Genomic DNA, 21,857 nt, shown 5'->3' on the forward strand with positions numbered 1-21,857 from the left:
GACGAGTCAAGATCACTTCTGACAAACATAAGGTCGACCACTTAACATGCTTTATTTCAGCATTCAAAATAATTAAAAACATCTCAAATTATTATACATATACAAAATAGGTACAGATCCTCTTGTTTTAACCCCCCATGGTGTGCTTCTCTCATCATTTTAGGACTTTTCTATTTGATTGCCTGTTTTACGGAAAAAAAAAAAAACCTGGGTGAAAACAAAAATTGATGATTACAGAAGGATGGGAAGGAAGTGGGGATACAGGTCAACACTGAGGGGGGTGGGGGTTGTAAAGAAACCAAAAGACAACAACCAAAAAGTGTCAAAAGGTTTTTGGAAAATAAAAACAGACTCCACCTGCTTATTCTACACTTGAAAAGACTGTGTGTATCACAGCTACAGTACTGCTTCTTAACAAAAGCTCTGCTGTCTGGCTCTTAGCTTACACTTCAGAAAGAGAGGCATTTGTTACAACTGGGCAGCAAGATATTAGGATTTATTTAGCACCGAAGGCCCTGTGAGCAAAGCAATGAACAATACATTACTTTTAGAAAAAGCAAAACTCTAGAATTTCTTGCTAACAGGACCTCATGAGGAAATAGCACCTTTACAGCTGTCACTTGATCCTTTAACCATACTTCTGCCACGTAAAATCCTGACCTGGTGTTGGTCAACACTAAGAATTGCAGGTTTCTTTTTTGAGGTAGCCATAAGACATCAAAACAAAGTTGAACCCCTGTCTCTACTAGATGTACTCTGTGTGATTCTTGAGAGGAATGTTGGCATTCGGCACCCGGTGGTCCTAATGGGTATAACACAAAGACACTTAAATGTCATTTTACAGATTTATTTAACACCTGAACATGGTACAAAGCATTTGGTTTTGCGCTTTCATTGTCCTTCCTTAGTGGTTGAAAAAAAGTCACTTGCATCAGTGATGTTTCTTTAAAACTCCAGGGGGATTTTACACTTTATAAGTATATATTATTTTCTTGTTGCCAGTGAAACAAATGAGTCTTCTAAAGTATCCTCAGTGTTGGTGGTGACAAAATAGTGGTCCAAAAAAGCCTGATGACACACAACCACTGTCTTCTGAAGCGCAGGTCTAAGCAAGTGGACCATTTGGACAGCCAAATTGAATTCTAGGGTTGATTTTAATGCATAGAAAAGATTTTAGAGAGATGACTGCTAGAAAAAAACAACAACACACACGCACACAAACAATCTCAAGTCCAGATTTCTTTTTTACAAGAAGCAGACTGGGCCAACTTCAATGCCAAATTCCTGATTAGGTGCACCAACGTCCATAGGGGCGATGTCAATAATAGGCAGACGGGATGTTTTCGTTGTTTTGTAGTCAATGACTGTCTTGCCCCATGCACCGGTGTGCGACTGGAGAGATGGAAAGAAGGAAAAGAGGCATAGAATTAGAGCCTATACAAAACCATTCTTTGTTGCTATAATAATAAACATTTATGTTGCTAAATGGGTAATCACTTGTTAATTCCCTTCTGCTTTTAATCTCACAGTTAATTCAGATAAAAGCTACTACTAAATGAATAACTGTAAAAGTAATCCCACTGAAGTCATGCTTTGATAATGACATTGTCTGTCATTTTAACAGTTAACTTGTTAGAGTTAGGTTGTGGTATTAAGATGCTGCATTACTGTGTGATGGTCACATTAAGAAAAGATAAAGATGGAGAACTCACCGTGCAACCATCCTCAGTGACACTGTATGTGAAGCGGCTGTTGCCCTCTGCTCTGATCTCGATCTCGTTGGAGCCCTGCAGCAGAAGGGCCTTCTTCAGGTTGCCAGAAGCCTGGTCCATGTATGCAATGCTGTTTTTGCAGTGGTAAGTGATATTCTGGGAGGCCTCAGTGGACATGAGGCGCAGGAAGGTGAGTTGAATGTTGACATCCTCAGGCTTAGAGCCCTCGCTGCCATACTCAAACTGTAGGTTTTGAGAGGAAAGCACGAAAAATTTAGCAAATATAATAAACAGACATGATGACAAAACCTGTTATGTCTTTTCGCCTAGTTGACATCCTCACCTGGAAGCCATCGGTCATGGCCTCTCCAAACCAGACGTGCTTCTTCTCCTTGATGTTTTTGCTTGTGTACCAGTTCTTCTTGGGAATGGAGGACTCAGCTGGGTAGACGCAGGTCTCGCCAGTTTCCATGTTGCAGTAGACCTTGATGGCATCCTGGTTGCAGCCCTGGTCAGGGTCAATCCAGTATTCGCCTGTGTTTTATTTTTGAGAGGAACGGGATTAATCTAGGCATATAGTATGATTCAGGGTGAGAAATGTCTTTAGAATTTAGGAATTTAGAATTTTTGTGCAATGGAGAAAGGGAACGTACCGCTCTTCCAGTCTGGGTGGCACATCTTCAGGTCACGGCAAGTGCGTGCAGGATTCTTCTTGGTGCCATCTGGGCTCATGATGCTCTCAATCTGTTGGCTCAGGGACTTAAGGGTGGTGTCAACCTCGAGGTCACGGTCGCGCATCACATTGGCATCATCAGCACGGTAGGAACGGAAGGGATCAGGGGCCTTCTCCATTGGCTGGGCAATGAAGCCGATATCAAATCCACCACCAGAGGGTCCAGGAGGTCCAGGGAGTCCGGGAGGTCCAGGAGGTCCCTATATCAGAGAGTAAACCAAATATGCTGGGGTTAAATTGTATATTTGGTTTTCTGGGTTCAAAGTCATGTAGAAAGGAAAGAATCACCCACAGCTGGTCCAATTTCTCCATTGCGACCACGGGGTCCAGGAGGTCCAATGGGTCCAGGAAGTCCGCTCATACCATCCTTACCAGCGGCTCCAGCAGATCCACCTGGGCCCTATTAATATAAAAACAGAAACATCCAAATCCAATCAGAATGAACACCGAAAGATACTTAAGCAACCGTGTATGTGTAATAAATGCTTAATCAAAGCAGAGAAACAATGGAAGTACAGATATAGAACAAAACATATTTTATAATAATATTTACTCTAGGTCCAGCGGGTCCAGAAGCTCCAGCAGGTCCAGGCTCTCCAGAAGGTCCCTATGGACAAGAATAAAAGAGATGAAAAACAGGTTTCAAGCTATGGATGTTATATTCAAGATTTACACTCTAAGTTCCATAAGTTAAATAAAGTCACTTACTGGAGGTCCTGGGGGTCCCTGCATTCCGGTAAATCCTCTGTGTCCCTTCATGCCTCTCTCGCCAGCCTCACCAGTTTCACCCCTGTCTCCACGAGCTCCAGCCGGTCCCTGGATAAAGACATTACACCTCAGATGATAATATAATGTGTATTACAGATGGAGCTACATGCAGACTCTGGTTTGGCAATTCTTTTGAGGTTTGAGTCGGGACTTACAGCGGGTCCACGGGGACCAGCAGGGCCAACAGCACCGGCAGGACCAGCAGGGCCCTAAAAAAGGAAAAATGGATTAGTTATAATACTTGCATGCTTTTTAAGCCATCAACAGTTAATTTCATCATTGGAGATGGGACACTTACAGACTCTCCACGATCACCAGTCTTTCCAGCAGGCCCAATGGGTCCAGGAGCACCAGGAGGCCCAGGAGCACCGGGAGTGCCAGCAGAACCAGTCTCACCACGGTCACCCTATATCCGGAGCAGAAGAACATCATTTTGTAAGGGACATAATCTGTGTCACACAGCCTAATGTGAGGGAAACCATGAAGGGGGAAACCATGAAGACTGCAGCTCACCTTTGGTCCAGCAGCACCATCACGTCCAGCAGAACCCTCATTACCTGGAGTTCCCTAATGTAAAGGAAATTACATAGATGTCAACAAGGCAGGATGATATTTATGGCTTCAGTTATGGCAATGAAATTCAACAGGTATTGGTGTATAGGTGTATATCCTCACCTCACGACCAGGCTCACCGGGAGGTCCAGCCAGTCCAGGGGGTCCCATGGGTCCAGGAGGTCCACGTTCACCAGAGGGACCAGAAGGTCCTTGTTTGCCAGGCTCTCCCTAAATGGCATGATGAAGAGAATAATGAAAGCTTTACCATGATTGATGCATAAGATGCCAACTTTCTAACAAGACAAACACTTGAAAGTAGACCCTGGCTTAATGCAACAACCATAGCTCATGACTGTATGGAAGAACATCAGAGATTTACGTGTTCATGTGTTACGTGTTTACTTATGTTCAATTGAGACATCAAAGAGAGTAAAACAAGGGAGCCAGAATACATTTACATTTATTCACTTAGCTGACGCTTTTATCCAAAGCGACTTACAATAGCCACATATGTCAGAGGTCGCACACCTCTGGAGCAACTAGGGGTTAAGTGTCTTGCTCAGGGACACATTGGTGTCTCACAGTGGATTCGAACCCGGGTCTCTCACACCAAAGACATGTGTCTTATCCACTGCGCTAGCACCACCCCTAACATGTCTTGTAGAATATGTAGAATACATATAACATGACATGTAGAATACTCACAGATTGGCCGGGGAGACCAGGGAAACCACGCTCGCCTCTTTGTCCAGGAAGACCAACAATACCACGCTGACCAGCAATACCTTGAGGTCCAGGGATACCAGCAGAGCCCTGAAAGAAAAGTATTAGTGGAAAATTATTGATATAATATAGGAAGTACATCACAGGCAATGTCTTTACTAGACAGTGTGTGTGTATTCATAACTAGAACTTTTTTAAATATCTAGAACAATTAATTATATCTACCAATCTATACTAACATGGACATCAAGATGGAAGACCAATCAAGATATGGAAGATGAATCGCATTTCCCTTTAGCAGAGAATGAACTATGACAAACAATGTGTTATGTGTTAAGCACAAAGTTGTCTTCGAATCGGCCTCTACCAATAATCAATTAAATAACTACCACATGTGCAATTATTCAAGTTGTAAATTTGTAAGATAACTGTGAAAATTTGACTAAAATGCATAAAGTAAAACAAATACATAAATTAAGAAAGAGTACAAATTAATATCCTTGCATTTCAAGACATGTTACCTGGCAATGACTTGTGAGAAAATAAACTGAGTGGCCAGTAATAAGGAGATACACAGTTTACTGATGACTATGCAAAAATAACTATATTAAAGCATGTCTGCAGTTTGCCAACAAGTATTGCATTTTGCCAGTTGCAATGTTGGAAAAGATTCTGAGGTCAGATGAGACCAAAGGAAATAAGTTGTTCACATACTGTGTAACACTGCCAAAAAGTGTGAGGATTTGAGAGAACTGATTAAGACATCCTAATAATTTTGCTAGACACTGCAATTGACTCTGGTTACGGTTATGTATTCGAAAAGGCCAGAAGGAAAGGCAACAATGTTATTGATCAGCATGAAAGACTTACGGGAGCACCCTCAGCTCCGGGATTTCCTTTCTCACCAGGGGCACCAGGTGGTCCAGCAGCACCAACTTCACCAGTGCGCCCGGAAGGTCCAGTCTCACCACGGTTACCTTTCTGGCCCTCCTTACCAGGGGCTCCAGGAGGTCCTGCGGGTCCAGCGTTTCCCTAAGACAAGAAGCAAGTAGAGAACCATTGTTAATTATGGAAGAGGATCACTGTTACTTCTTTGATGTATTAATTAGTACTATCTATATCAGTGTTGTAGAGATTCTTACAGCAGGGCCAGGGGGTCCAACTCTGCCAGCAGCACCAGGGAAACCAGTAGCACCCTTAACAAAAAATTTAATAATGAATTAGCCCAATTGTAATATGTAATTTACAAGTATCTTTAAAAGAAGAACATACTGTAAGTTTTTAATTGTGGTAAGTATAAACATAAGTCATACTCACAGGAGGACCAGCAGCACCACGGGCACCCTTGGGTCCAGTAGAACCAACGGGACCCTACATAGCACAAATCATTCTGATTAAAAATGTGCATGTCAACATTAAGAAAGAAACTATGTTATTACATAGATCAAACATTATAGACCCAAAAGAGCATAAGTCTGTTGGATGAGAAGATTGTCTGAGAAGATGATCAAACCTGAGGTCCGGGGGCACCAGTTGCTCCTGCAGGTCCTGGAGCACCAGCGTCACCCTTAGCACCATTGTCTCCAGGCTCTCCCTTAGCACCAGGCAGACCATCGGCACCCTGTTGGACAGAAATTAGATGTTCAACATAAGACCTAGCCTGTAATAATTTAAACATTTTAAAAGGATATATATATACTAGAGTTTTTTACTCACAGGAGGTCCAGCAAATCCAGCGGGTCCAGGAGCACCAGTCTCTCCACGCTCACCCTATTTGTAATTGAAGAAAATGGAACTTCAACTTTCCTTCAATTCACCAATTTTGTGTAGCATATATGTGTATCTTAAAGTCAAGGATTGTGCTTACAGGTGGTCCTCTGGCACCATTAGGTCCAACAAGTCCAGGAGCACCAGTCTCTCCCTATGTTAAAATACAAATGATAGATCCATGGTTGAATATGTTCTTCAACTTTGTGAGATAGATGCATTGGAATCTAGAACAAAAGACACTCACCTTGTCACCGGGAGCTCCAGCAGGTCCAGGAGGTCCAATTGGTCCGGTCATACCACGGATGCCATCTTTACCAGGGGCGCCATCAGTACCCTTGGCACCTTGGTCACCCTGGGATAAGAATTTGTTATCAGTTTTGAGAATTTGTACCATTCAGAGTTCAGTTTGCTGAGTATTTGTATTGATCTTTCGTCAGGAACAGATCTCAAAGTTCAGAAAAGTGCATCATTAGTACTCACTCTGTCACCCTTAAGACCTGGCAGACCAGCAGAACCACGTTCGCCAGGCATTCCTTGAAGTCCGGGAGGACCCTGAGCACCAGGGGCACCTGGGGCACCAGCATCACCCTAAGGAAGCAAGAACAAGTCTTAATGATGATACAGTGCAATCATACACTTCAGGAGTTTGATTTAAATTTAGGGGTATCCTTCAGATTTTAGCCGATTATTGTAAATTTGTGGTCATCAACAAAGTGTGTCAGAATAGGTGAGACTCACCTTGGCACCATCATTACCAGCTGAACCAGGAGAACCACGGGCACCAGCAGGACCAGCAGGGCCAGGGGCACCACGCTCACCAGGGAATCCTCTGTCACCCTGGGTAAAAAAGTAAAGAGAAATACCATCAGTTCTCATCCATCTCACAAATCTAAAACTACATTCAGCATTATGTGCCACTTGAAAATCATGCTGTAGATACTCACTCTGGATCCAGCAGGTCCAGGAGCTCCAGCCTCTCCAGGAACACCCTGTTATGGGCCAAAGAAGGCAAATTAGTATTGCATCACCTGGCCCTTCATTTCTAATGAGGATTTCTAAGAGACTTCATTACTGATGCCCATAGCTAAACTGCATAATTAAGTGTCCTTTAAGCACGAGTGTACTTGCAAGCACTGATGGACCATAAATCTCCTCTTATTATTTTATATTATAGGAAAAGTTTAAACAGCAGTTCCATATAAACACACTGGCTAGCAACCCACCTGCTCACCAGCCTTGCCAGGCTCACCAGTTGCACCCTGAGGTCCTGTCAGACCCTGTCAATCAGATGCACAACAGAGAGATGAGCACACTGATGTCAATGTCTATAGCAAAAATATTGTGTTTTGGGTTGGGTAAGTTGAGAAACTCACTCACCTGGAATCCAGGAGGACCAGCAGGTCCCTGTTCACCTCTCTCACCAGTAGGCCCCTTCATGAAAAATGATCATGAGACACATTAGCCAATTTATGATTAATTAGAGTAACAATATTCGAATGTTATAGAGTATTACTACAACGTAGTAGATTGAAGGACAATTTAAGTTGAAGATATATAACTTAATATTGTATTTATGGCCATAATATGAACATTTTGAAACTGTTTGTTTTATGGATTAGCAGGATGGCTGTTTTAAATGAGACTGAAATTATCTTGCATGAAGAAAAACCACTTGGCAAATGCCTTATGGGATATTGAAGTGCTACTTACAGCAGGTCCAGGAGCACCAGGGGCACCAACATCACCATCTTTACCGGGAGCGCCCTATAGTTAAATACAAAACACAATAGAATGAACAACAGACTATGACACTATGAACCAAACAGGGTAAAAGTTGAATGTGGTGTGGAAAACAAAAAATAACTATAGCTACTTACAGTGGCACCAAGAGCACCCATCACACCTCTCTCACCAGGTTTGCCAGCCTCACCCTGAGTGTAAACATCAGAAGTAAACATCAAAATTAGATGCTTAGAAACAATTACACATTGAATCTGACCTCAGAAGTTTCTTGTACTGTACATAGAAATTAAACCATCAAAGTCTGATTGTCTGTAATTCGGCTATACAGTGAGCATATTGACTTTTTATGCTGTAGTTTCAAACTGAAAGAGAATAAGGATCACTCACAGCAGCACCCTTAGGTCCAGGGAATCCCATGACGCCAGGCTGTCCTCTGGCTCCAACGGGGCCAGGTGGTCCAGGACGGCCATCTTGTCCAGCGTTACCCTGTCAAAAATCAAATAACAAGAGCTTGATCCATACCCACCGTGTATGAATCTCTGGATATGCATTGTGTGCATTTATGACTATTGAAATAAAACATCTCAGCAGGAGTTTTCATGGATATTATTATGTACACAGGAAGGGAATGATGGTTTATTCTGACATTATGGAGAATTGTGTGTGGGCACTCACAGGAGCTCCGGTCTTTCCATCAGGTCCAGGGCTGCCAGGGCTACCAGTCATACCCTGTTATGAGCATGAAGATAGAGGGGGTCAAACAGTACTCAATGGCACATTAATACACAGCCAATACAACCAAATGACGTATAGCATTCCTGCTGATATCTACATTCTCACCTTGGATCCTGGCAAACCAGGTTCACCATTGCGGCCAGGCTCACCAGTGGCACCCTTAGGTCCAACGATTCCAGGGCCTCCACGCTCACCAGTGGCACCCTGTTATTAAGATCAGAGAGTGTTGCATTTATCATGATCGCTATTTACCACTGGTGAAACACTGTATATGAATATGAGAATATCCTAAAGAGATTTTGCACCAATTTTCTGCTTAATTTTTCATTTGAAAATGATGTTTTGTATCTTTTGTAGACTCACCTTAGGACCTGAAGATCCATCAGCACCAGGGAAACCACGAGCACCAGGAGCACCCTGCACAAAGAGGTGTGTGACTATTATGTTCAGGCCCAATTTTAAGGTCCTTGCTAATGGAGAGGTTTGATGTGGGTACATACACGTTCACCAGGGGGTCCGCGGGCACCAGCAGAACCGGGCTCACCACGAGGTCCTCTCTTGCCTTCCTCACCAGAGGGGCCAGGGGGACCCTGAACTCCTTGGGCACCCTGGGTAAGCACACAAGAAAATGAAGATGGTTAGAAATTTACCAGATTTTTTTTTGTACATTTATGTAAAAGTTGCTTTGTGAAAAATCTGTACTAGGCCAATTTTTTTTTATAAAGCTGTATAATGTTTTACCAAAATTTGCGTGATAAGATGGAAGATGAAATGGAGTGAGTGACAAAGTTATCAAGATCAAATAAGTGAAGTTTATACTTACAGCCTCTCCCTTAGCACCAGCCTCTCCTTTGGCACCAGGCGCACCAACCTCACCCTGTAAAATGAACAAAAATGGTCAAGAGAAGTAGGCAGAATGACCTTTTCTTGAAAAAACTAAATAGTAAATGTATGAAATAATTCATATTTTGTCAAAAAAAAAATGAATCTCATGATCTGAGAAGAAATGGACACTTACAGTGTTACCCTTAGGGCCAGGGGCACCAGCAGCTCCAGCAGGTCCAGAAGGACCACGAGGTCCAGGGAAACCTGGAGCACCAGCAATACCAGGAGCGCCCTGCAGGTGGCAGCAGAGATTAACACATATGTGGCTGTTAAGTTACTAACAGCAATGTTCTAATTCAGGAAGAGGAAATATGTTGTCCTAAATCTGAACTCTTATCAAGAAGGAGAGCATTTGTTGAGAAATATTAAGACAATACTTACAGGAGCACCCTTAAGACCAGGGGCACCATCAGCTCCATTGTTACCCTACAGAAGAAGGAATGCAACATGGACAAGGTGTTTAGGACTGAAGTGCACACATGACTGAAATTTAAGATTGAAAAAATTAGGATAATATAATATGTAAAACGATTCACTCACAGCGGGTCCAGCAGCACCAGCAGGTCCAGGGTTACCAGGCTCACCACGGGCTCCCTGGGGTCCCTCTGCACCACGAGCTCCTTGAGCACCAACCTCTCCCTATGGAAAGCAAAGTGAAAGAGTGCGATGGGACAACACTTATGAAGTGCCACAAGGGGCATCTCAACCCTCAATGTAAATGCAGCATTGTGTAGAGAGTCCATAAAAAAAACCAAGTATTTCTATTATGCTAGAGGATACTGTAGGTTTGTTTGTCAGCTTTGACCAGCTCTTCATTAATTGTTGGCCTACATAATTTAGATGACTGACAGCGCTGTCAGGAACATCTGGCTCCATCAGCCCAATTACAGTGCCACCTTGTGGCACTCTAGCTCCTGTTTGGTTTGATTTGTAATATGAATATGTGTAATAATGTGAATAAATGAGAGTCTTTTTTTTTTTACCTTAGCTCCAGGGCCACCAGGGAATCCTGGAGGACCAGCAGGGCCAGTTGGGCCCTAACAATAGAGAGAGAAGATAAATTATAGTCAGCTTAAGTTGTCCTTTTTTACTCATTATACTCATTGATTTAGAACTGGTGGATTTACAAAAATCTGATCTATTAAAAAACAAACAAAAAAACAAGCCACTTACAGGAGGACCAGCAGCTCCAGCGGCACCATCGTTACCACGGGCACCCTGAAAAATAGAGAAAATATAATTATTTGGAAGTTATTCATTATTACAAGGTTTAATCTGTGCACTGTAAATACTGTGTTTTATGTTTGAGGGATGATCTCGATCCATTTAAAGGATCCAAAAAGTGCAGAATGTCTTTTCAAAATGATGTTAAACTAACGTGAAATGCTCAACATACACGTCTGTACTTTATTTGCAAAGTGCACAATGTCAGATCTACAAATAAAGTATAATACTGCAACATAAGTTGTAAAGTAGGACATTAGGGTTAAGTTCATGTTCATAAGGTTACTCACAGCAGCACCAGAAGGACCAGCGCGGCCTCTCTCACCAGGCAGACCACGAGGACCCTGGGAAACAGAGTTACTTTAGTAAAGAACTACAAATGTAGATGTTGAAAATAGGATGAAAGTCATGCTTATTCAGTGTGATTTCTTACCATAGCTCCAGGAGTTCCGTTCTCACCGGCAGCACCAGGCTCACCCTAATGGGCAAAGCAGCATGTTATGGGGTCTGCTTACTTTGAACTCCAGGTTTAAAGTGTGATATTGATTTTAATTCTAAATTTCACCTTAGGTCCAGCAGGGCCAGTGTCTCCCTTAGATCCATCTAGACCGCTGAATCCCTGAGGTAGAGAGGATGCACATAAAGATTTAAGTAATGTCGCCATAAGTTGATATTCATCAAATAAGAGAAATTGCTTCCTGGAGTTGGAGAACTTACTCTGTGTCCCTTGATGCCTGGAAGTCCTGGGGTTCCGGGGAATCCACGAGCACCCTAGATAGAAAGAGAAATGGAGAACAATTTAACAGGCATTTCTCCTTTTGTGGCTCACACACTACAGTGCTAATACAATGCAATTATAACAACAGTAAAATCCTGGGAAGAGTCCTTTTGGCAACACTCACCTGTGCGCCAGGAGGTCCGCGCTCACCAGAGCGACCGGGTTTGCCAGACTCACCCTACAGAGTCAGAGGAACACAGACAAGAAGAGAATGAAAAGAATGAGGCATTATAATAGTAGACATTGATAAATACAATCATTGGTTTCCTGAAATCTTAATGGAAATATTTTGCAGTATTATAATAGAAGTAAACTGCATAAACCAATGAAGTTTATTTCTTATATCTTCTTAAACTAAAAAGTAGTGTTTGAGTAGAATTACTTACATCTTCTCCGTTCTTTCCAGGGGGACCAGCTGCACCACGGGGACCCATTGGACCCTAAACCAGGAAAGCATCAGAAAAAAAACTAGGTTAGGAAAAAAACATTTGTGTCCATGTGAGTGTATTTATGTGTTCCACATTGTGGCCGCATGAGTGAGTCACAATTTGGCAGTGTGAATAATCCAGAAGAAAAAAAGTAAAATCTTGTCTAAAAATACTTTTTGCTTGCCAGTAAGAAACCTCTATTATGCACAGACTGGATGTCATGCATGCATACATGCAAAAAAACCCCCCAAAAAAACAAAGAAATAAAAAATAGGTGGCTGAGGTCAAAATTCATGAACCCTGTACCTTTTTGACCTCATTTGACCCAAATGCCACATATGCAAGGAGGTGAGGGTTATTTTAAAATAATTTTTTATTTCTATGGTCTATCTGCGAGCTCTTCTTAAAAAGTCAGTAGAGGACATGTAATTAGGCTTTTTGCTATTTGTTATTTACAAAAAAAAAAAGCTGTGTGTTTGATTTGATGAGTGCAGGGATGATTCGTTTAGATACTTACAGGAGCACCAGCCTCACCAGGCTCACCAGGGGGGCCAGTAAATCCTTGGGGTCCCTGTAGAGGGGGACAAAGAGCACATATTACAAGAAACTCAAAGCTGAAGAACACAGTGCAATTAAATTGAACAGTAAGCCTTGAGGAAACAGGTAGTAGCTCATTTTGACTTCCTGGGCTGATCAAATTAAAATGAATTTATTCTGATTTTCCTGGGTTCCAAATTGTGTATATATATATATATATATATATATATATATATATATATATATATATATTTATCTCAAACTGCATGGTGTATATTTAAGTTAAAATAATAGCTTGATTTTATTATGACTTCCAGTATAGAACTGGTTTAAAATATAAGTTAAGATGATATGGTTTCTAAGAACTCTTAGGGAGTACTCACAGCAGTTCCAGCAGGTCCAGGAGGTCCACGGGGGCCCATAGCTCCCTGTAAAAAAAAGACAAAGGAGATACTGTAAGGAAACCTGATTAAGTAATAACTGATGATTGCACAGGGCTTCATATGCCTTAAATTAAAAATATATTAATCATGTGTTTGTAGTGCAGCGGCTGATATGATGCTGTGTGTTAATAAAGAGCTGAATTGTGATTATATAGATAGACAAATAAGTGTATATGCATATTGTACATTTATTGAACTGACATTTGAATCACTCAGAGATTTGTAGGACGCATGTGTACTTTATGTGCATGCATCTGTGCATTTTTACCATGGGGCCTGGGACGGCCATTGCTCCTCCGGATTTCTCATCATATCCACCAGACATCTGAGGAGAAAAGTTCTGTGGAGGGACAAAGAGAAAAAGCAAACATCTTGTCAGTCAAAAGATGAGATGAGAAAAAAAATCTCTGCTCATTTTAGCATTGGACAGGATGAACTGTAACTGAACTTATCGAGCTCATGCTTAGGCTTAAGCTTTGCATGCCTGAGTGCAACTGTGGCCACTGCCCTGAGGGTGCTGTCCACTTAAATGGTGCTGAAATGTGTCAGCTCTGTGACCTAAAGGTCTTTTAAATGCAATCTGATTTCAATTGATGGCCTCAACAACTCCTAAAATTTTTCACCTGGCCTGAAGGCACATATAAGTCACACCTTTTACCTAGCTGTTGGGGTGTTTAGGGTGAAATACTTACTCCACCCAGGCCAGGAGGTCCAGGGGGGCCTGGAGGCCCAGGAAGGCCAGGCTGTCCAGGGATTCCGTCATTGCCAGGAGGGCCAGGAAGACCCTGTTTGAGATCAAGGGAAAGGAACATTAGGATTTAAGTGAATGAGGCAGATGCTACACTATGATACAGACAGGTTTGAACACCGAGCAGTTCACATCAAAACCCATACAGTTCAAAATTAAGCCCCACATCTATAGATCAGATTTTTGTAGAGGTATAATTAGAGGAAAGTGGAGGGCTGATATATAATTCTGTTGTCTTTTTACATTAAATACAGACCAAATCATCTCTCTCATCTCAAGTGTGAAGAGGGCCACATATACCATATAATAAGACAAAATAAATCAGCAGCACTTGCTTGTAGCTAGTATCACATTATTGTTGTTATGTTACATATTATTATGTAAGTGTGTGTCTATATATAACTTGAATATTACAATCATGACTTGTTTTAGATCAAATCCAACTGAAAATCAGGTAAACTATAAAAAAATAACTAATCTTTAAGGATTATAACCTCTAAAGTTGTGTGCTGTGGTAATGAAAGCTGGTTTAAAATGTATGTTTTTTTTGATCTCCAAGAACTTTAAGATGATCTGCAATAAAAACAAAACCCCTGATGAAGCATTACACTGATAAAAAAGATTGAAATATAAACCTACCCTGTCCCCCTTCTCACCGGCAGGACCTGTTGGTCCCTAAAAGAGAGAATGATGAACATTAAGGCATTTATAAGGATTTGTTTTTTTCCAAACAAGTAGCAAAATAACTTGTAACTTGCTTCAAATTAGTTCAAATTAGGCCTTGATTATGGTTTACTTATTCATGTAGGCCATTTATAAAGATCATTTTATAAAGGAATGAACTGAAAACTTATTTGAGGACTTATAAGCTGATGAAAGTAAAACAACATTTACCTCAACACTGGGCTCCTGGAATTCTATAAAATTGAGGGGAAATAAAAATCAAAATTAAAACCATATAAAAATAGAAATGAATCAGCCTCTTTTGGTTTGTAAATGTTTAGCACTAAAATGATAACAATCGGCCTAACCAGTGAGTTTGGTTTTCCCCCAATTAGATTTGAGGCCTTGAGCCTGATTTAGGCCCACTAAACCATGACGGAAACCACAAATTAATCCAGTGAGTGACCATAAAGCCGGAAGCTCGAAGATCTCATTGAAAAATCCAATAGGGAGTGTATGTTGTGGCTCCATCTGAATTTTCCCTGACATTTTAAATGAAGGGATGTGGGGTGGTTCTGTTTGCCCCAGGTAAGAAAAAACAGGGCGTGAGAATCAAGGCGTCGTACCGTCGTCTGGGCAGACGGGGCAGCACTCGTCGTGGGGAATCACTGGGTTGGGGCAGTGGGTCGTGTCCTCGCAGATCACCTCGTCACACATAACGGTGCCACTGTCGCACACGCAGATTTGGCATGGCTCTGGTTTCCAGACGTCCCTGTCATTGTAGACCTGGCCGTCCAATGTGCAGCTGCCACCTGTGCCTACGGGAACAGCGAGTAAAATAGTTGCATGAGTATGACAGTAGAAATTTAAACAGCTGATATTTAAGTATGTCATTGAATGCAAGATATAGGTCAATTTGTTTCTTGATTATTGTCGTACATGCATTAAGTTAAATCGGTGACAGAAGGTGAGAAATGCTTAGAAGGCACTTTTTGTCGTCTATCTATCTATCTATCTATCTATCTATCTATCTATCTATCTATCTATCTATCTATCTATCTATCTATCTATCTATCTATCTATCTATCTATCGAAATGAGGCCATCTCTTGAGAATTTTGTTTTGTAAACATTTCCCGTGGACGTGGGAACAGAGCAGCTCGTGTAAACGCGCACCTTTTACTTTAGCTTGAAAAGGTTTGGTTTGAGGTTCACCCTTAGGTGGCGTAGTGCCTTTATGCCCAGATTCCATTCATCGGAGTGAAAAGCTTGAGGAAAAGTTTCCACGTCTGCAGAAGCTGACCGTCCATCATGAAGTAATTGAAAACTGTCGGCTTGGCAACGACCAACGTTTTCCTTCAGTGGAAAGTCTGCAGGGTCCGCATGTGTTTTCAATCATCATAACAGAGGGGGAAAAGGGGGGTTGTTAAAATATGATGTCATTGCATATTTAACCACCAAGTGGCGCTGTGAGACTGCATGAAATACTTGAAATCTTCGACAGGTAAAATTATGGGTCTGGAGTATTAATTAAAAGTAAAACGTACATTTAAATGATTTGCATTTCTTTATAACTGTACAGAAAATTAAGTACTTTTGTTTTAATTTAGTTAGCTGTCTTAAAGTTTCATTTGGGAAACATGGTCATTTAAAAATGAGATCATCGGGTTCTCCCTCTTTCTTTCTCTCTCTCTCTCTTTGGTTTGGGTGAAAACGTTTTTAATGGATGTCGCCGGTAATCAGATTTTTTTTCTTTTGCTGGATTTGCACATTTTTATTTTAAGTTGCTTGTTTTCCCCTCCTCCAACTGGCCAATCTTATCACTATGCAATGACTTAAATCTGAACTTTTTATCTTAAAGTTTTAAGTTATAAAATTTTTTATCAGTTAATTTTTTTAAGAAGTACTGAGCACATGGCCTATTTGATTTCTCTTTGTCTGCTTTTCTCTTTTAGCAGCTGTTGATGATAATAAATTGCGCGTGGTGGAGAGCCTCCAAACCTGTGCCAACATGTCTCCAAAGGCTCGCGCATGCAGACCGTGAAAAGGCCCAGTGGGTCTACTGCACATCCAGACTGAACAAAAGTTCTTCTCCTATATCAAAGGGGAAACCATAACTAATCTATGCTTGAGGCTATAGGAAAACGCCTGCATAACTTGTTCAGTCATGAGAGAATAATTTCTCTCCACAGCATCACAGAATAGCCTCAATGCTTCACTTTTGCTCTCACTAGCCTCCATCAAAAGCTTGAAAAGTTGTAGAAAAGTTATACTTACGATCATCCTCTCCTTGTCCTCTTGCCAAAAGCACCGTTGCGCTAAGCAGCAGCGCCAACCGAATATCCACAAAGCTGAACATGTCTAAATATTAGACATGTAGACTCTTTGAGGCGAGGGAAGTTCTTTTTTTCCTTTAGACTCCAATCATACACGGTAGGGTCCGGTCTTCAGTGACTCCAATCCAGACCCCAGCAGAAACTCCCTACTGCCTAAACCAACTCCAGGTCCTGGCTTTTATACCCCAAACTTTCTGGGAGGCGCCGGGAGCCCCAGATAACTCAAGCATGTTCACGTTTAATAGAAGAGCGTCCCTCCTTCACCGGACAGGGGGCTGTCTTCACAACGTTTTCAGAGCGAACATCTAAAGAAACTTGATCTCTTAATAAAAAGGTGAGGCTTTGCTCTCAAAACTTCTTTTTGGTAAAGCTAGGTTGTGTGCCAAGGTGACCACCTGTATTGTGGGCATATCTCCGGACTTTTGTTTCAATCTTGAATTCCGGCAAGACCTTTCGACCCAAAGACTTACTTTCTTCAAACGAGGACAAGGAGATGAGGACGACGCAATGTTTGTCATCGTTTCTTTATTCTTTTTATTTATTTATTTTTTAATGTGTACACCGACGGAACACTTCTGTTTTATTTTTATTTTTTATTTATTTTTTAATGTAGAAGGTTATTTTTCATTAGTGTATTTCTGCACTAATCTATCTATCTATCTATCTATCTATCTATCTATCTATCTATCTATCTATCTATCTATCTATCTATCTATCTATCTATCTATCTATCTATCTATCTATCTATCTATCTATCTATCTATCTATCTAGTAGGCTATTAAATAGCCTAGCGTTTAAAGTTATATATGTAGGCTATTGTTTGGACAAATTAGGTTTATAATTATTATTCACACTTATTTAAATTATTAGCCAAATATCTATATAAGTAGTTGTGTTTGGTGAATATTTGAAGCGATTAATGCTGATTCATGATTGGCACACTTTCTTATAACTTTCCGTATAACAACAAGATTGTTTTCCCGCAATCTTTTATCTTGTCACCATCACTTCTGTAATTTATAGGCCTACTGGACTGTATAATTTTTCTAAATTTCATGAGTTTCAATTGATCAATAATTAAATTCTACGTGGTCGAAAAAAAATCCATGCAGGCTGTTACTGCATGGTTTTGATTTTATTTAAAACTTTATGGCAGCACTTAACCTTTTTTATTTTTTATTATTATTATTATTTTAGTGGGCTTATTAATAACGGATACGCTCTTAAAGGTGCATATCCTTAATACGCGGCATGCAGGCACGAGCCATAAAAAGTGATTTGGCTCGTGAGCGGTTGCATCTCTCTTCCGCAGACACGTCGCACCTTTGGAGCTGGCCAATCAGAGCTTACGCTCTCCCCTTCTCTCTTCATCTTCATAGCAGTGTCTCATCCAAGAGCCGCGTCTGCCTCCTTATTCCGCTCAGAATCAAGCAGATGAAACGAGTCGCGAGCCTTGAGAGAAAGGGAGGGGGGAGAAAGAAAACGCCACCTCATCGCTTTCAGGTGCACTTAGGGTCAGTCGCGATGAAAGCACTTGTGCTACATTCACACACCATATATGGAGAATCAAAGCAATATGACTGCAGGCATAATGGAAAGGAATTGATATTTAAACTAATAACCTTCTGAGAAACTTTGATTATGACAAGTGCAAACAATGTCAGTATGATCTTTTTTCATTATTTTTTTTATTTTTGCAGTTAAGTGTTGTGTGCTTAATACTATTATATGTAATAATATTTTTATATACATACGTTTATGTACATAAATTATGGCATGAAGATACAAAAATGCATTTTTCTTTATTAATTCTTAAACAAAAAATATCATTTAACAAGAAGGCTACTTTTGTTCAAAGCAATTTACAAATAATTAAAAGCCAATAAGAAGACACATTACCAAGTACAAAATCAGTGGCAAACAGAGAAAAGATTGAAGAGAAAGTGTTTTTAATAAGTTTTTATTTGATTTTTTTTATTTTCTGTGGTGAAAAGCACTGGTATTGGCAACACACACTTTGTCCTCCCTACAAATCCACAAAAATGTCATTTTTTGCTTCTAATTTGTTCCCTCATCCAACAATTTTCACAAAAATAGTAAACAAACATATTTCAAATGAAATGAAATGAAGAATTTCTGCCAAAGGCTTGCCAAGACATTTCTACTGAACAAAACAGCAAAAACACATTCATCTACTCTACTTATAAATATCCAAAGTTACAGAAACACATGTATAATATACAGTCATAGCCGACCTTAAGTTATAGATGATTTCTGAAGACTGAAGATTGTGTACATTTGAAAAATTATTTGATGCTCAAAATCAAGCAAATTAACTTTTCATTGCCAATCATAAAGTACTTTGTAGTAAATGCTTATGAGCAACACTGACAAAAAGTGCAATAAAATAATTCAGTGTCAGTGTTATGCTAAAGATGCCTCAAATTCAATACTGTATATAGCATATTTAGCCATTCGTTGTCAAGAAATGTGCAGAATGTGCAGAAAAAAATGTCTTCACATGGCTCTATCATTTGTCTACATACTATAAATAAAGAAATACCCAGCCGTGGCCAAAGTAGACTTGAAAATTTATGAAAATGGATGCAACCACAAGAAGCCAAGTATTAGTGTTTAGCCCGGGAGACCAAAGCCTTCTGGGAGCTCTCACATTGTCCAAAGCCAGCATGAGCTGCAAGCAGAGAAAGAGCCAAGCACAACACAGCACAGACAGCTTCTAAAGATGTGACCTGGAAAAGGCAGCAGGATAGAGGGAAGAGAAGAAGAACTTTTCATTGGGCCGAAAAATTTATTCTAAGTGAGATCTAGTTGGTTTTGTATAAGTGACTTGAATGCAGGCATCTGTGTCTATACATTTAAAACTTCTCTCTCTCTCTCTCTCTCTCTCTCTCTCCATACAATTAAATACAATGCGTTTTAGACCACATTGACATTTACTACATGGACAAAAACCTCTTCAAAATATCTTAATTTGTGTTCCACAGAAGAAAGAAGGTCATATAGGTTTGGAATCAATATAATGGTGAGTCAGTGATGACATTTTTTTCATTTTGGGGTGAACTATCCCTTTAACAAAGGCTGATTCTGTTGCCTCATGACATCTAGCCATCGTTGTCAAGCTTTTGAACGTCCACAAATGCATATTACTCTTTCATTATCAAGCAGAATCAAGCTAAACACTAGCATTTCATTGGCTACATTCATACTTGAGGACAGGGGACATGCTGGCGCTGCAGCATTGAGGAGCTTTCTGACCGTCTTGTCATTATAGCCAGCTCAGTCTTGCATGATCGGAGACTCTGTGCTTTGATAGGTGGGTGTCTGTCCTGAGCAAACAGGTGTTGTGACCCATCCCACACTTTCATGATACAGAAGGCTGGCTCTCCAAAAATACCAGCCTCACTCTGCTTCTGCTTCCACAGCTGTTCCCCTGTAGGAAAGTGCTTATCCTCTTTATGGTTCGCAGTCAGGCACACACACGCACACGCTCAATATGATGAAGGATTTGGAAATATGGGAATCCTGTGCTACACAGAATAATCATGTTAGATGCAGGCTTGCTCGTCAGAAAGCTCTTTGTTTTATTTTACATTAAAACATAGTCAAGCTTCTCCAAAGTCACTCTGTGTAGTTTGGGTGCTTTTCATCTCAGACCGATTCTTCAAAGCTCAGCTTTTTATTCTAAGTTCCTCTAGTTCAAACAGGGGTTGATTTAATGGCACGTGGAAACCACATACTACAACATAGATTAAACAGTTTCTTGTAAATAACTACAAGCTCAAGTCTAAATCTATTCGGTTTGCAGAATTTTATGAAAGTAACTCCAAAAAGCCCAATTAAAGGACGTATGCTTGCTTTCTCGAACAACATGTACGTTAGCTACGACAAGGACAATGATGTAGTCTTTTTTAAGAGCATTGTCTTGCCAAAAATACATTTAACCATAATGTTTTTGCCAACAAGTCAATTTATACATTATGATATCCTTCTCAATATATTGCCCTTTTATATTACACACCAGCAGGGTCACGCGTCGGCGAACTTGGATGTCTGCATCTTATTGACAATATACAAATAAGGCTTGCACAAAATAAACAGCAATATAAAGCTAATGATAAACCTACAAACTACATTTTCAGATGCTGTAGTATTTAGCTGTATTTAAAGCTGTAATTGTGTATAATATAGCACCATACTTATGGAGATTTATATGACATATTACTGATTACATCTGATTACATGATGAAAATTTAGTAACATAATTTTAAGTAATGTAATCTGACTATTTTTAGATTCCTTTTAAATATATATTTTTTATTTTTTATCTAACTTGAAGCTGGGCTAAATGTAAGAACTGCAGTGGCTTTGTGAGTTGATAGAAAGCTAATAATGAAATCATAAACATGTAAAATAAAACAATTTAAACACTTCAACACTAAAAATATAAATATTTGATGTGTTTAGCTGCATATCAATGTGATCATTAAATTTACATCAGAGAACTATGGACATGCAAAAGTGCTGTTTAATTATTGAAATATTACCTTCCGCAGAGATATTGTGAATTGTGTTAATATCATGTAATACATTAAAAAATTAACTGTAATCTGATTATTAGAATTTTTTTTATTTATTGTAATATAGTTTAATTATGGGTTAATTAATTTTTGGAACCTGATTACGTAATACAGATTACATATGCGGTATCTTTAGATTAGACAGACGTTTGCAATCATGAAGGCAATTGTTATATATTCTAGTGAAACTGTAGATTTCCATCATTAACAACTGTGTCTTTGCAGAAACGGCACCAGTATCTACTGGATTTTCAGAGGAATTGATTAAAATGTAGGTCTAAAAAAATTCTCCTGGCTCAGGAATGCCAGTCCACTAGAGACTAGAGAATGAACTAAAATGGAAATACAGATGAGGATCTTTGGAATGGAACAGGAAAAATATTTTCATTGGATCCTTATGTGAAGTTGGTGACACTTTACAATAAGGTTCGTTTCATTAACATTAGCTAGTACAAAATAACATATGAAATAACAATTT

The 21,857-nt window shown here is 40.0% G+C and overlaps 1 protein-coding gene across 1 annotated transcript; it reads right to left on the minus strand.

The window, feature by feature from the left end:
* Positions 1-28: 28 nt before the first annotated feature.
* On the minus strand, positions 29-16,940 carry LOC132148948 (collagen alpha-1(I) chain-like). The gene is made up of 51 exons (XM_059557758.1): positions 16,722-16,940; positions 15,072-15,263; positions 14,677-14,699; positions 14,422-14,457; positions 13,727-13,819; positions 13,303-13,374; positions 12,975-13,019; positions 12,572-12,625; positions 12,013-12,066; positions 11,751-11,804; positions 11,566-11,619; positions 11,414-11,467; positions 11,282-11,326; positions 11,139-11,192; positions 10,798-10,842; positions 10,608-10,661; positions 10,165-10,263; positions 10,006-10,050; positions 9,758-9,856; positions 9,563-9,616; positions 9,240-9,347; positions 9,103-9,156; positions 8,845-8,943; positions 8,680-8,733; positions 8,392-8,490; positions 8,139-8,192; positions 7,972-8,025; positions 7,639-7,692; positions 7,485-7,538; positions 7,206-7,250; positions 7,000-7,098; positions 6,742-6,849; positions 6,506-6,613; positions 6,359-6,412; positions 6,208-6,261; positions 6,005-6,112; positions 5,809-5,862; positions 5,634-5,687; positions 5,362-5,523; positions 4,474-4,581; positions 3,889-3,996; positions 3,727-3,780; positions 3,512-3,619; positions 3,369-3,422; positions 3,154-3,261; positions 2,999-3,052; positions 2,738-2,845; positions 2,366-2,645; positions 2,056-2,246; positions 1,713-1,955; positions 29-1,392 (listed from the first exon to the last, which is right to left on the minus strand). The coding sequence occupies exons 1-51, from the start codon at positions 16,801-16,803 to the stop codon at positions 1,246-1,248; spliced, it is 4,347 nt and encodes a 1,448-aa protein (XP_059413741.1). The 5' UTR covers positions 16,804-16,940; the 3' UTR covers positions 29-1,245.
* Positions 16,941-21,857: the final 4,917 nt, after the last annotated feature.

The sequence above is a fragment of the Carassius carassius genome, chromosome 9, assembly GCF_963082965.1.
Source record: "Carassius carassius chromosome 9, fCarCar2.1, whole genome shotgun sequence".
NCBI lineage: Eukaryota > Metazoa > Chordata > Actinopteri > Cypriniformes > Cyprinidae > Carassius > Carassius carassius.